General features: G+C 58.8%; 1 protein-coding gene across 5 annotated transcripts in view; it reads right to left on the reverse strand.

The window, feature by feature from the left end:
- Positions 1–6,740: 6,740 nt before the first annotated feature.
- Positions 6,741–15,489, reverse strand: part of BCAS3 (breast carcinoma amplified sequence 3) — a 453,152-nt gene continuing 444,403 nt past the window's right edge. For 2 of the 5 annotated variants that reach the window (XM_012726273.1, XM_012726272.1), the window contains 2 exons: positions 9,841–9,931; positions 7,390–7,513 (listed from right to left, as the gene is read on the reverse strand). In XM_012726273.1, the coding sequence (XP_012581727.1) occupies positions 7,477–7,513; positions 9,841–9,931 (128 nt within the window). In that variant the 3' untranslated portion in view covers positions 7,390–7,476. Of the gene's footprint in view, positions 7,514–9,840; positions 9,932–15,489 lie in introns of all 5 variants that reach the window. The other 3 variants (XM_004684452.1, XM_004684450.1, XM_004684451.1) reach the window with 2 other exon arrangements.

The following is a 15,489-nucleotide window of genomic DNA, read 5'->3' on the forward strand; positions in this document are numbered from 1 at the left end:
TGGGCTGGGCTGGCCCGCTCCGGCGCCGGGGACCACGCGCGACTGGTGAGATCTTGTCGTGATCTCTGGAAAACTGTGACTATCTCACATGTCCTGCCCTGCTCGGATCCCCTGCGCTAACGAGCCAGGCCCCCCTTGATTGCTGATTTTACGCTTTTTGGACCAATTGTGGGTCTCCGGGGGCGGGGTTTTGACAGCTCAGGCCAAGCTCCGGCCGGGAGGGGGGGCCGGGGAGAAGGTGTCGGAAGCCTCAGCAGTAAGAAAACATGTCAACAGAATAAAATATTAACCAATGACGGGCTAGCGGGCCCCGAGACCCCTCCCCCTGGCCTGGCCCCCACCCCGTCGCCCGCGCCCGCGGCCGCTTGCGCCCGGACGCCAAAGCTCGGCTGGCCGACCCGACCCGCCGAAAGGGCCTGAGGCGAGGGGCGCCCGTGTCCCGGGACCCTGGGGAAGGACCCCCAGCCGCACGTCGGCCCCAAGTGCAAAGCATTGACACGGCCCGGAGAGGAGGGGGGCGCCCTCCTTCTCCGCGCCTGGCTGCCCGGCCGCTCGGGCCCGCTCCCCAGCCTGACTTCCGACCCCGCTCCCCGCCGCGGCACCGCCCAGGGCCCCTGCACTCGGAGGGAGGCTGCGGGGGCTGGAAAGCGAGGCGCAGGCTGCGGAGGTCCCAGAGCGGAACCCAGGTGGCGGGAGCCGGTGAGTGGAGCTGTGGCAGAGTCCAGATCGGGTCGGCGTGGGAGGGAGGAGCGCGACGCGGCCTTGCACTTGGGAAACGCGGGAACCCCTGGCCGGCGCCTCCCCTTACAGGAAAACTCTGGAGGAACCTGGAGTTCCAGGCAAGTCCTGGACTTAGACAAGAATCTGTCTGCGTCCCCAACTCAGCCCCGAGCTGAGTCCGCTGGCGGGGAGCGCGGGGCCTCCAGGCCAGGAAGGTGAGCGCACCTTCTGACCAGCACCCCGTCTGCATGACGCGGGGATCCCGGTCCTCAGATTCTTGACCCGCGACCAAACGAATTTTCGCCGCATCCGGTACGGAGACACAAGTCCCTTATACTAAACACCAGCATCCTTTCTCCACGTTCCGCCACTTTCCTAGAGTTTGTTCTGGTCCTCGGAAACCTACGTCTCCCAAGTTCAGTTGCGCCGAGTAAGGAGTGTGGGGCTCAAAGTGTCTGCGTGCACCTGTGGTGGAAACCTACCCCCACCCTCACCCCACTTCCAGTCTTCGTTCGCCAGCATCTCCAGCACTTTTTCCCCTTCCCGATGTGGAGTGTGTGTGTGTGTGTGTGTGTGTGTGTGTGTGTGTCGCTCCCGATGTGATGGTGGCCTACGTGCATAGAGGGACCGCAAGTTAAGGCGTGCGTCCAGAGTGAAGCGGCCGCACACCTGCCTTGGGTTGGGTTTGGGCGTTGGCGCTCTGAAGTCGAATTCCGAAAGACAAGACCGACCCGCGCTAGAGGCGGGTGACACTCCTGCCGACACAACCAATGCAAGTGCGGGTGAGTTCGGCCCGCGCGGGACCTGTGTCCGCGTGGTGTGCTCCCACAGCCCACGGGCAACGGTGACCCAGGCAGCCCAGCCCGCCGTGCGCACGGTGCCTAGTAGCAGCGCGCTGGGACTTGAGCCTAAAGGCGATCGCCCCAAGCAGCGTGGGTTCAGGACCCACCCGAGTGACTGGTCTTCTGCCACATTTTCACTACTTGTCCTAACCCACCACTACCCAGCGCAAAAATGGGCACCGCCCCCTTCAGAGTTTTTCCTCAGGACCTCGCCCTGGGCTGGGTCTCCCTCTTGGGCTGTTTGCCTCCTTTCTGAACAGAACGAATCTTCGATTCAGCGCTGTATAGTCCACACAGCGGGGCTAGGATCCGTTGCAGCTTTGCATAGGCAAACTCCTGCCGCCTCCACCTTAGGCGGGTTGTGGCCCTGGGGCTGGACGTGTGTGGACAGGTTTGCTCAGTCGCTGAGGTTGACTGATAATACCTAAGGAAAGATTCTTTAGCCTCGGGAATCCGGGTAGAGGTCTGGAAATCCGTGAATACACTTGCAAAGTCGTGTTTGTACACGCACTTTCGTGCTTGTAAGCATGTGTGTACACCTAATAAATGTGTGCAATTTGGATGTTTTCCTGGGAGAAGGCTGTAGCAGGTCCAGGGTCCAAAGCCAGAAGATTTGCAATGCGTTCACCTGGGTTGTTTGCCCAGGAACCCTGGGGGCGACGGCGCAGCAGCTGCATTAGAGACCAAGGTCCTACCTGGCCACCACGACTGGGCCACAGATGTGCCTCGGGTGACCACAGGCTCTTTCCGGTCATGGCCTTCACCCTCTCCCCCACCCCACGGTCCGGCAACCCCGGGAGGTTCTGCTGTAGCCACTCGCGAAATTATAAATCTATCCCCCAGTCAAATTTTCCAGCGAGAATATCCTTGGCTATCGAAAACCGGCTCAGGGGAGGCCCAGCCAGCCCCGGAGCGGCGCCGTGCGGCGCCCAGCTCCCGCTCAGCCCCTCCCCCGCCTGGGTCAACCGCTCTTTTCCTTCCCGGGAAATTTGCGCCACTTAGGGGGGGTCCCCCGGGCTAAGAGTGCGTGTCTCTTTAAGAGGCCCCCCGGGGGGCGTCTCGAGAGCCGCCCGGGGCTGAAGGGGGAGGGCGCGGACGGGGGCGGCTGGCGCCAGGCGGCCCGGGCTCCACAACAAAGCTCCGGCCCCTGTCACTTCGCATCGGCCGGGCCCCGCAGACAGGCGGGGGACGCGCGCTCAGCCGCCCCTCCCTCTAGGGCCTGGGCGTCTGGAGGGCGCGGGCCTCCGCGTCTCCCGCGCGCTGCGTGCGCTCAACCCACTGCGCTTCCCACAACCGGAAAATCAGACCCGGGCGGCCAGGGCTGGGTGGGACAGCCGCCCCGAACCCGGCTACCCAAGCGTCCTTTGGTCCCGTCACCTTTCGCAGGGTCCAGAACCACTGCCCGGACCTTCCCGGCTTGGGCCCCGCCGCTGTCTTGGGGCTGTGCGACTGGGCGTGAATCGCGCAGAGTGGATGGCGTGGGGATGGGTGGTGAATGGCAGAGGGGCAAGCATTCGGGTAATGGGGTGCTGGCGAGAGACTGGCACTTAGTGTGTGCGGTTGTGTGAGTGTCCCCAGGCGAAAACGCAAGTGGAGTGAATGTGGCCCTATCCGAGTGACCAGCAGCGGAGGTGCCACTGGGCGCGTGCGGGAGAGCCTAGACGTGTTGTGGGTGGTGGTGGTGGGGGGGGAGTACAGTTGCTTCCCCCATTGCTTCCTTGGGACCCGCGCTTCCCGGAGCCTTGGCGCCAGCCAGCTCTGTTTAGCGGCCGGCCGGGCTCCCCCGCCGTCCCGAGCCTGGCTAGGGTGGGGGCCGCGGCCTCGATGACCCCGGCCCACAGCGACCCGGCCTGTCCCGTCCACTTAGACAAATTGCGGCTGACAGGCGCACAGTCTCCCTGGAGTCGCCGCCCGCCAGTCGCCTCACTCCCGACCCAATTACTCTGTGCAGGGTCGGCCAACTGGCTGGGGTGGGGCGGGGGTTTCGACGAGCGCGTTGTGGCTCCTGCCTTGCGCTGTGGCGGTGTTGTGGCTCCAGCCTTGCGCCAGGACAGCGCCCGGGTCACTTCTTCCCATTAGGTCCGGGAAAGTGCCTTGGCAGCCGGGGCCTAGTCCATAGTCTTTGAGACTGATGCCAAGGCAAGGCCCAGCTTGGCCGCTATGGTCTTGGCCCGGGATGGACTGGCCCCTAGGGGTGTAGCTCTGCACCTGAGGGGGAGGCTCCTCGCCTGGCAACCCAGGATGCGTCCTGGCCAGCCTTCGGAAGACCTCCCCAGAGTTTTGAGGGTCCCGTAATGCTGGGAGCTCCAGCCTATTCGCTGCCCTGGGGTGGAGGTCCGTGGGTATCCACAGGCCGGTCCACCCTGGCAATCGGCAAAAGTGAGGTGCACAGCTGTGAACCTGTGTCCACGGGGTGAGATGATGGGTGTGGATGCCTGGGATGGTGGCAGCGCTGGCAGGCCTGCAATGTGGCTTTAGAATGGGGTAGTGAGATTGGGGGGTGCAAGGCTCAAGAAAGACCCCCTAGGACCAGCCCACCTGAGAGAGGGGCGGGGCAGGCCTGTGCAATCAACTGGCTCTTGATTCGCTTTTAGAAAGGCTTTGGTCAGGCGCAGGGCTGAGTTCCTGCAGCAGCTCCTGGGGGCAGCGCGCCTCAATCCTGATTCCAGCTGTGCACCCACACTCTAAGAGCTACCTGCCTTGTGGGGTCAGGCCAGCCAGCTGGCCTTTGAGCCAAGCCTTTGCTTTTTCTACCTGCAGCTTCCCCTTTGCCTGCTTCAACCTTAGCTCCTTCTAACAGGATGTAAACCACCTCTCCCCTTTCCCCTCCTCTGCCTTACATGAGGCCCCTGAAGCCCAGAGACGTAATAATTTACCAGAGGTCACACAGCTATTGCAGGGCAGATGGTACTGCCATTGCTGTCCCTAGGTACCCTGCTCTTACCCAAGGCAGTTGTGAGCTCCCCATCTGGCTTTGAATACAACACACAACATGCTCTTTGTCCCTGAAGTTTCCAGCTCCACAGGGCCCAGGTGCAGCTTCAGAATCAGCCACTGAAGGGGGTAGGATGGAGGTGAGTGGGACTTGGAGTCTTGGCTTGTGTGGGACACAGTCAGGGAATTCAGCAAAGCAGGCCTTCAAAGAGATGAGCCAGGGAGTATGTGAGGGATCAGCAGGCTAGCTGTGTGACCTCCTAACCTTGGCCAAGGCCCTGGCCTTCTCTAGGGTTTAGGTTCCTCATCTGCAAAGTGGGGACAGAATAGCACTCTTAGATGCCTCCCTGTTTACATATCCTCTGATCTGTGACTGTCAAGAGAAAATTCAGCTCTGAGAAGCCATGTGTGACTGAGACTGGCCGCTGCTGCCCAGCCCTGCCCTGCTCGCACCCAGAGGAGCTGGTGCTGCTGTTGGCCAGAGTGCTTGTGCACCTGCATTGGCCTTGGGACCCCTGTTCTTTTCTTGCATCAGTCCCACGGTGCCGTCCCTCCTGGAGCTGCTGCCCCAGCTCCATCAAACTGAGAAAGTCCACAGTAATTTGCCCACTGAGCAGGGAGCTCAGTGAGAAGCAGGGAGGTCAAACGGCTTCCTCAAGGTCACCTGGTCAGGCCACAGTGAAACGCACACTTTGATGGCCTCCTTGGCGAAGCCTTGGGTCTGCTGGAGCTCTGGAGGTGGCGTGGCGATTGCGCTGGCGCTATCTGTAGAGGCTGGGAGGCTGTCTGCTCCACGGCCAGCAGGCAAAAAGGTCCCCCACCCTGGGGCCCAGCTCTCACTTCCAGCTGATTATAGGCTATGGCAGGGTCCACAGCCTCCCCAATTAGCTGGGGGCCAGGCCCAAAGCCTCTCTGATAACCTGAGCTCCAGTGGCAGCCGCCATGGGGCCAGCTTATCTGGCCTCTCTTATCCTCCCCCTTCCCCCACATACTCAAAGAACTGCCCTGGCTGTGAGCAGATGAATAACCAGATTGTCCTGCAAGCTCAGCCAGCAAGTCCAGCCCTACACCCACCACTTTCCCTGACTGGAGGAGGCCACAGCTGTTTTGCACCCCCCTGGAGGGAAAGGCCGAGCCAGGCGGACTCCTGCATTGAAGCTGCCAACTGGTTCCTTCAATGGTTAGAGAGGGCACCCGGCTCTCCACCCAGGTGTCCTATGGACAGCGTGACAGGACCCTGTCCCTTTGTGACCGAAACACGGCTCTGGTTGGGGGTGCCAGATGCAACAGCATCTCCACTCTGGCTGAAATGGGGAAGAGCGGCTGCTCATCCAGCAGCCTCCCCTGGCTATGTTCAGGCCTCCTATGTTCCCAAGAGGCCTCGCTCTGGCATGTGATTTCTCACCCCACAGGCTCTCAGGCAGGAGTGACTGGCTTCAACCACCCAACGCAGGGCCAGCTACCAGCCTACAGAGCTGGGTGTGACTCAAGTGCCCCTTCTCCCAACATGCCCAACTGATCAGGTGGAGGCAACTGAAGATTAAATCTCTCCCCAGGTGCCAAGGTTGGATGGAGTGCGTGTGAAGGGGCAGTCAGGGGCCCCAGGAACTGCCCCAACTCCAGCTGAAGGGCTGAATGGGAAGGCCGGCTTGTTTGTGAACTCAACTGTTCTGCGGCTGTTACATTAAACTTCACCCCAAAACCACATCTGACTCAGTGAATTTTCTCCAATCCTTGCAGGTCTCTGCAGCGTCTAGCGGGAAGAGTGGGTAACGAGAGCTAGCATACTTTTCTTCCTGCTTAGCACCCCTGTTTACTTCTCTGTTCCTGCCTCCTGGCTGCTATTTATTTTAGGTACAGACCTGGGAGGAAAGAGGGGGTCCTTACTTGTCATGTAAGGGCCCAGCTACACTTCATGAGACACCCACCCTTTGACCTTCTGGGTTTGGAAAAGAGGCAATTACAAGACACCCCAATGAATTGGCAAGAGGCTTCTTCAGGCTTTGTCCCGCAGCACCCACCAGCATAAGCCAAGGCCCTGGAGTCAGGCTGGGCCTGTCATGCTGTCATTCTCCCAGGAATGCCTTGCTCTGGTAACAAGCAAGAAGGCTCTCCTCTTCTTATGTCTCACTGACACCCCCCACCCCCAGTTCTACTTGTCAGCGGGGGTGTTGGGAGTAGGGACACAAGACCCGGCCCACGTGACTCTGCTCAGCACTAGGAGAAGATCCTGCCCCCAGCAACTCAGGAATGGACACCAACTGCAGCGTGATTTATTGGACAAGACGTGCACTTTTTGACAGGGTCTCAGCAACCACAGTTTCCTTCACTGAATAGTACAGGACCAGGGTAAAAGGGCTTACAGATAAGAAAGACAAATCCTTCCCATGAACCAAAGGGAAAAGAAAGGAGGAAAACGGGCTTCTCCTTCTCTAATACTCCAGGCCTCAGTTCACCCCAAGCCAGAGGGAGTCTGGCCAAGGCAGCAGGGCAATGTGTGTACAGCCAGATGGGCTGGGGCTCTCTGCTCAGGGTCAAAATGCCTGGCCAGGCACCCCTCCCGCTCCCCCGGCCCCCCGAGTCTGGTTAGAAAATACAAAAGCGGATCCAATGCAGAACGTCATGTGCAAACAGAGGAGGGGACGGAGCTTCTGCAGTCTCTCTCAGCCAAGCCCCGCTGATGGGAGCACCGAGGTGCTCTGGAGAAGTGTCTCTTCTCAATCCAGGTAGGGTGGGTGGCTGTTGTCACAAAGCTTGAGAAGGTGGGTGGTGAAAGAGGAGCAGAGACTGAAGATAGGATCAGAGGGGCTTCTCCCCCTCCTTCCAGCAGGTGGGTGGCCTGGCCAGTTGGAGGCAGGCTGCTGGCAGCTACGGGAAGCCCGTAGGGAAGAGGCTGAGGGGCTGACTCTCATTGGTGGGCAGCGGAGATCGATAGCCATCGAAGTTTCTCGGGATGCTGCCGCTGGTGGAGCCTGAGCTGTTACTCAGAGTCTCGATGCTTCCCTCTCGCTGAAGTTCTGCAAGACAGAGAGGGCAGGGACCGGTCAAAGTGGGGTTGGGGGTGGGGAAACATCCTGGGCTGGTCTGCCTGCCTCGAAGCTCCACACTCAGTCCATCCTTCTGCGGGGGGGTGGGATAGGGGGGTGGTAGGGGGGGTGGGGGGCATCCCCACCGCTCCCAGATGGGCCAGGTGGCAGCTTGGGCTGCAGGGACTCTGCCTGAGGACAGGCAGGAGGCTTGCAAACAGAAACTGTGCTTTGGCTGGAAGGCTCCAGCCTTTCCTCTCTGCGGGAACGTCTTTGGTCAGGGAATGGTCACTCCAGGCTGAAGCAGTCAGCCATAAACTAACTGACCCCCACTCCATGCAGGCTACCCCCCCAAGCACCAAGGCTTCCCAGTGGTAGCAGCCACAGAATGGGTTGGCGCCCAGCTGCTCTCCTTTAGAGCCAAAGGCAGGCACCTGGACCCAGGTGTGGGGGACCCTCAGGCTACACCAGCCCCGCCAGGAGCGTAAGCCCAGGCTAGAGGGTGTGTCAGGGCACCTCTCAGGAGGCAGGGGCTGTGCACGCATGCCTGGCGACAGCCCTCATCTCCCGGAGATACTGGCTGCCCGTTTGGGCCTGAGCCGGGATACCGAAGAGTTATCTAGGATGACGAGAAAACAAAGTAGTTGGCTTCCGTTTAGGCTGTCTTCTTCCTTGTTCATTTTCAGTCTCGCCTTAATTTGGGGAGAGTAAGCCATTCAACCAAGAGAGGGACAGGACAAGAAGGCAAAGAACAGACCCTGAGATTTCTTTGTGGACACCTCAGGCCCCAAGAAAGCTCCTTCTCCCCTCTTTCCCAACAAGCAAGCCCAGAGCTCAGGTCTCTGAGGCCCCTTTGGATTTCACAGGCCCTTGTCGTCATGCAAGCCATCCCGGCACTAGGGGGCGCTGAGAGCAGGAGAGAGGCGCACCGGCAGGAGCAAGTGAAGCAGGGGCTTCCTCAGGTTCTGGACTCCAGGCCCAAGGAAGAAAGCCCCAGGTGAAGGAGCAGGAAAGAGCAGGAGAATGGGGAAGTTAGGCCCCTTTCCAGACCGGACAGGCTCCACAGGGTCTTGCTGCAAAGTGCCAACACATCCACACTGCCACGGAAGCTGAGACCAGAGTCCGGGGCCCAGCACAGCCCCCCACTCCTGCCCCTTAGCGAGGTCCACAGCAAACCCCCGCAGCTGCCGTGCTGACCCGCGCTGACCGCCCGCGGGTCCTGAGGGGCGCACCTCATGCCGTCCTGTGAGTGCAGGGATGTTGCCAGCAGGGTCTACAAGATGAGTTCGCTGCTCCAGGGGCCGGTAGAGCCCGAGACCCTGCTCACATTTTCTTTTCACAATTAGGCCTGGGGTAACCGGGAAGGGGGCTTCTCCCTTGTGCCCAGATCCCAGGTGACCAAGTTTTTCTCCCTTAGGTCTCCCCCAACTTCTTCCCTTGTCTCCATTCCCACTGCCACTGCCCTGGTGAGGCCTACACTTTCTAGCTGGAGAATTCCCGACTGGCCTCCTGCCCTCCGGACTCCCCTCTCCAGCTCACCCGCATAGCAAACCCAACGCAGTATGTCTAGAGCACAGAGCTCACCAACGTTTTCCTTTGCTTAAAAACATCCCCCGACTCCCAGCGGTTCTCGGGATAAGGTCTAAACAAAGCAACGCGACACAGCCTTCCAGGGCCCACCTCCCACACCCACTGTGTTCCTTCTGCCTGGATCGCAGGAGCCAAAGCAGTGACTGTGGGTATTCATGGGCTATTTCGGCCTCTGGACCTGTGCTCATGCATCTCCTGACAGAAAAGCCCTCACGGGCTCCCGTGGCCCCCAGAACACCTACTCATCTTCCAGAGCTTAGCCAGAGTGTCCCCTCCTGTTGCCAAGGTGGAGCCCAGGCCCCGCGGCCCTCGGTGCTGACTTCTGCCCAGCCCTCCACCACGGTACCCTCCAGGCACAGGCCCTTGGGAAGCCGGTTCTGTGCCTCAGCCACAGGGCTAACCACAGGGCCTGGAGAAGAGCTGGTGCTCAAAAACACTTCTTAAATGAGTGAGTGAATGAATGACTGAGAGTATGAATGAATGGGTGTATGAAGGAATGAATGAGGTGCTATGGGAAGGCCGGGCTTCTTGCACAGCATGAAAGACAGTCAAAGAACCAGGGGTGTGGCTGTGCAGGGGAACGTCGGTCACCTCTTTCTTCGCTGAGACCCAACAATGAGTGTGTGGGGAAGTGGAAGTGGAGGAGGGGTGCACACACGTCCCCCCATCTACTCATCCCGGCTGCCCGGCCCTACGAGCAAGCAGCAAATGGAAATGTGTGGCCTTACCTTCCTCCATCCCGAACACATGCTTTGTTACTGTTGGGTTGCTCACGGGCGCTGGGCTGTTGGCATTGTTTTTTTTTTCCTTTTTTTTTCCCTTTTGAAAAGAAAAGCATTGAGGAATCTTTTTGGAAAAGATATGGACAACGATCGAGAAGTACACTGATCTCTGCAAGCAGGTGGAGAGGGAGGAGGGAGGTGTGGGGTGTCACACTGGCGGGGGGTCAGAGGGGGAGGGACAAGCTTGCAGCAGAATTCTCCAGTCAAGGGGATAGTGACATGCATGTGTCGGGGGACCAGCAGTCTTGAGGGTCCCGGAGATAAACAGTTGTGATGGATCGGACCCCGTCAGCGTGGGAGTGAGGGCAGGGGAGCCACACACGGAGTACAGCAGGGGAACAGCTCTGGGGAGGCGGAGAGAAGGGGCCTCGGCCCATGCAGTGCTAGAGGGCGCCCCATGCAGGTAGGTTGCAGGGAGGGGGAGAGGAGACAGGCAGGCTGAAAGGTTTCAGGGGGACCTCCAACCTTTTGACTGAGTGGTCCAGCTTTTGGTCGCCACCCTGCTCCCCCACTCCCGAGACCCCCAGGGAGGGCTCTCCTGCAGCCAAGGTGGACTTGGCGGCAAAAGTCCACCAGAAACTTGCAGAAGACAGAGCTGGGGGCTATCTCTGCGTGTGTGTACGTTTTGGGGAGAGACGGAGACGCATCCCCAGCAGCCCCCTACTACAGGGAAGGGTGTAGAAGTGGCTGGTGGGGAAAAGTTAGCTCCAAAAGAGGCTGCTCTCCAGGCCTCAGAGTAGAGGAGGGGATGAGGAGCGGCTCCCAGTGCTGGCCGGGTTCAGAGGATCACTGTGACCTCACGTCCTCTAGATGGTAGTTCTGGGAGGTGGGCACTGCTGTCCCTGGCTTGCAAAGCCCAGCAGAGTATGGGGTCAGCAGCCCCGGTCATGCAGTCCCCCGGGGGGCTGGCCCAGTGCAGAGATGTTACCAGCTCCAGGCAGCACTAGGAGTCCTGGTTCCCACTGTCCACCTCTGGCTTTGTCCACTCATCCCCATGGCTCTTACTGGGAAATGGGGCTGCTACTGGTAGCAGGCCCTCCGCACCGTGGGTCAACACGGGCAAGTCACAGGGGCCGTGGGGACAATGGTGTGAGAGGTAACTGAGCGGGAAGAGCCTTGGCTCTGAGGAAGGGAAGGAAGGAGAAGGCTCCATCCTCCTATTGCTCCAACTCGGCGTGGGGCCTGGAAGAAGTTCAGGTTGTCTGAGGGGGCAGGGAGCTGGCTGTTCTTGTCAGGCAGTGACCCTGGCTACCTGGTGTGGACGCGGAGGGGTCTAGGCGTGGAGACGGGAGCATGGCCATTCCCTGTGAGCATCACGCCACTCCGGGCCGGGCCGAGTAGGATGAGGGAGCCGGTCTGCAATGGCTCACTCCACCATCACCCCTGCCCCCTCGCCCCACGGCAAGGTACCCCGCCATTTTGCAAAGGCAGGAGCAGCAGAAACTGGCTCTTGGGAGCTGTACGGGGGCTCTGAGGAGCAGAGCAGAGCTTCCCTAGGGGACAGGCAGAGGGCAGAGGCACAAGGGACTCTCCTGGCACCAGAGTTAGCTGGGGGGACAGGACAGGAAGACCCCTCCCGGGGACTTTTCCCTCGGAAGTGCTGATACCCAAGGCTGTGCCACCTGCAGGCTGTCTGTAGGCCTGTCTGCTCTCCGAGTTACAGATCCTCCTCTCCCGCAAGGCTGCCCTACACCTGACAAAGCTGGGACTCTGGGGACAGAATGGACGGGGACCTCCTGTCACAAAATTGCCGCTGTACAAACACCATGGTATTGGGGCCCTCGGCCCCTGGGGGAGGGGTGAAAGGTGAGGGCTTAGGGTTGCAATGAGGCTTGGGGAAGCCTAGCTGGGCGAGGAACCCCATGGAACGCCCGGAGTGAAGTCTCAGTTTGGGTTTGACCTTCTCCTGGCTGGAGGGAAGTGGGAGTGGCTGGGGGGACCAAGGGGGCACCCCTTTGACTTTTGGGGAGGCAGTCGGGGAGGTGGTTACTGTGCAGAGCCCGAGTCTCAGGACTCGGAGGGAGGCCCGTTTCTGGGGCCCAGCAGAGTCAGCAAGGGCAGTGCTGTGTCTGTGTGTGTGTGTGTGTGTGTGTCTGCAAGGGGAGGACAGGGCCTAGACCCCTGGCTCAGCCTTGGGGCAGCAGCTCTGGTGCTTTCCCTACCACAAAAGGACTAGCGTCTACCGCCCAGCCTCTCTGGTGGGCTTGGAGACTGCAGCTGGCTTTGCCTTGCACACTTACAGTCTCAGGGCGCTGCTCATTAAAGGGATTAGCAGAGCACTTTTACGGGTCCTGGCTGCAGCCACACACCCCAGTCCCAAGCTAACCACCCAAGAGGCCTGGTGGGAATAGGATTAGGCCTCAGGGTTGAGTCATCCTGCCCACTTCCGGGCAGTGAGAAGGGAGACTGCTCCCTTCCCCCTCTCCCTGGTGGTGGGGGTGGGGTGTGGGGGTGGACAGGTGGTTCTGTCCAGGTCGAGGCGGTGGAGTGTGAAGACAGAGCACAGACTCTGGCCTCCTGCTACCTGGGAGACTCTGGGCCAGTAACTCAACATCTCTGTGCCTTGGTCCCTGCAGAAGGATTACAATGTCTTTTACACACTGTGGTTGTAAGAATTAAATAATGCATGGAGAGTGCATCACAAAGTGCTTAGAGCTTCCAGTCAGCAAATGTGAGTCCTATTATTGTTGCAACTGTGTTAGCGATTGTGATTATCTCTAGGACCTCAACGGCATTCTCTATCTTCCCACCCACAGAGGCGCCTTTGCCAGGACCCCCACCAGCTCACCCTCCAATGGAGCTTGGGACAGATTCTTCCTTTTTAATCAAGAAATGGCCCAGCAGAGGAAGATGGCAGATATGTGTTTACAGCTTTTCATTTCCCTCCTTGCCTCTTTGTAAATACCCTCTTCAAGCTGGAAAATAAATTTCCAACCCTGTTGACATGCATTGATTTTTCCCTTCTGCGTCCACAGTTCTCCCCCATCAGCAGGGCCTGGGTTAAGGCCCTTGCTGAGTTGGGCTCAGGGGCACCTCAGGGGAGGTGGCCCTAGAACACAGAGCAGTCAGCCAGACACCACATCTTGCCTAGGGCCTGCCTTGGAGGTTTGCAAACAGAAGCAGTTTAATATGCTTCTGTTAGGAGGGTTCAAGGCTGGAGTGGAGACGAGGGCAGGGTGGGGTGGTAGTGTTTTTCAGCATCTTCCCTGGATGGTATAAATGGGGGGACAGGGGGACCACCAGACTGCTGCGAGCTCAGCACATGTGTTTAGGTGGGATCTACCCAGCCATCAACTTTGTCAGCAAGAGGCCAGTCCACAGGTCTGAAACCAACTACATAAACTAGACCTGCAAAAAGGAGGCTAGGGAAGTGGGGGGCTGGGAAGCACCCTGCAGGGCTCAGCAGGACTGACAGCTCCCTGGAGCAGGAACCCAGAGAGATGGCCTCTGGGGGTGATCCTGGCAGACAGAGCTATAGGCTCTTCTCGTCCACCAGTCCTAGGCCTGGAAACTATTGCTCTCTTCTTCACAGAGTATGGCTGAGGGAGGTGGAGGTCTGTTCAGGGAGACAGAGATAGAGCAGGTTGAGGTTACTTCTGGAAACCCAGACAGCCCAGTCAGAGACCACACTCTGGGCTGGAGGCAGTCTCAGCCCCGAGGCACTTTGTAGGAGGTTAAAAAGGCAGCCGTTACAGGCGGCCTTCTTTTCTTCATACTCAGACATACCCTCCTTCCAGGCTTGCCCACACCTTCCCTCTGCCACCCTTTCCAAGCTCCTCCCTGCGGGTTACGCTCACCCTCTGGCATTTCCCTTGGGCTTCAGAATTTACCAAGATGCCAACAGGTTGTCTACCAGCACAGAAGTCTTGGGAGGATGGGGGTTGAGCCAGTGAGGGAGACTGAGAAAACGCCACCTGGCTCCCCTGGCAGGACGTTTTTTTGGTTCCTTCTTGGGTACATTTATGGAAGGAAGGAGAGCAGCTTCTAGAAGCTGAGGGACTGAGGAGTAATCCCTCTGCTGCACTCAGATAAGAATCCTAACTCCGGTGATAAAAAGAGAGACTAGGTGAGAAGCAGGGCTAACTCTGGCCTGTATGTCTGGGCCAAAAATCTATGTCTGAGCACAGAGCCCCAGCCACTGATGCCACTCACTTCTGGAGATCTTGCCGCCCGTACAGCTTGGAAAGCCCACGCCATCAGCTCGAGGGCCGTGGCCATGGCAAGGCACACGACTCCCTTCTTGGCCGGAGTGTCTTAACCCGCTGGGCTCACTGCCACAAATACACTTTCTTTCCTCCTGTTTCTGACCCCCGTAGGTAACAACAGCCAGAATAAGACCAAAGCCTATGACCTGCCTGGTCCTCCACTCAACAGTTTCAAACAATAAGGGCAAATATTTGGTGCCCTTGGCTCCAGCAACCTTAAGCTGCTTCCCTTAGCCACTGGGGCCACACACAGGTGTCTAATAACTTCAGCAGGGGTGGTGGGGGTAGGGGTGGGACCAGAGACCCTTATGGAGAGCCACTGGAAGGTAAAGTCAGGCCAACACCTGGCATGGACGATGGCTGAGGAGACTAACAGGCAGAATGCCCCTCTGTGCCTGATCTTCCAGAAAATCGGGGAAAAGGTACATTGCATTTCTTTCCCATCTCCCCTTCCCTCAAGTAATTAAGGAGAAAGGGTCTCAGGCCTCTGGAACCCTATTCGCAGTGGCAGGCCCAGGGGGCCCCTATCCTGAGGTAGGGGAACAGAAGTAGGCTGAGTCTCCAAATTCCTGGTGGGTCAGGGGTATGATGACAGAAGATAAGGATGCTGGGATGATGAAGGAGGAAGAATAAAAGGATAAAGTGGGGGGCGGTGGGAGTGAGGGCTAAAGAACGAGGTTGCAGAAGGGAGGGCCCATGCTCAAAAGTGCTCAAAAGCTTGGCAGACACAATCGAGGTAACAACTTCCCTGTTGAAGGGAGTCCCTGGTGTCTGTATTAGGGGGAGTGAGAAGAACATTCAGGTTCCAGGCAGCACAGCTATGGAGCCCTTCCTAGCCCCTCTACCCCAGCTCTGAGCTGTTCAGCTTTTGAACAGCTGATAAGCAATTACGGTAGGTGAGCAATTGGGACTGGAGCCTTTCCCTAGCTCCCTCCTAAAACAGCCACAGAGGGCCCCAATCCCAGGCAGGGAAAGAACCAGAAAGACTGCCACAGGCCATGCCCAGGAAACCCCACGGTACCCAAGTCTTTCCAAGCCCTTTGAAGTCTTGACTTCAAAGAAGAAGAAAGCAGGATTCCCCCTTCCTGACCACCTCAACAGCCAGCCCAGGGCCGTGATGCTCTCAAAGAGCTCATCGACGTAACTTTAACCCTGACCAAGGCAGGTCCTGTCACAACGTGCCACACACGGGGACAACAAAGGCCGAGCTGACCTGGCTCACGTTTCCCTGGTGTTGAGATATTTGCTACGTCTGGCTGAAGCCATGCCTACGATCAGCCAGATGTAGGAGCAGCCCCGGGGGGAAACTCCCCGAGAACAGCAAGGAGCGGAACTGGCGTAGGAGGCTGAGAATTTGTTCTAGCCTAGCTCTGCCGCAGATGTGCTGAAT

This window comes from Condylura cristata, unplaced genomic scaffold, assembly GCF_000260355.1.
Source record: "Condylura cristata isolate star-nosed mole 26May11 unplaced genomic scaffold, ConCri1.0 scaffold00017, whole genome shotgun sequence".
Lineage (NCBI taxonomy): Eukaryota > Metazoa > Chordata > Mammalia > Eulipotyphla > Talpidae > Condylura > Condylura cristata.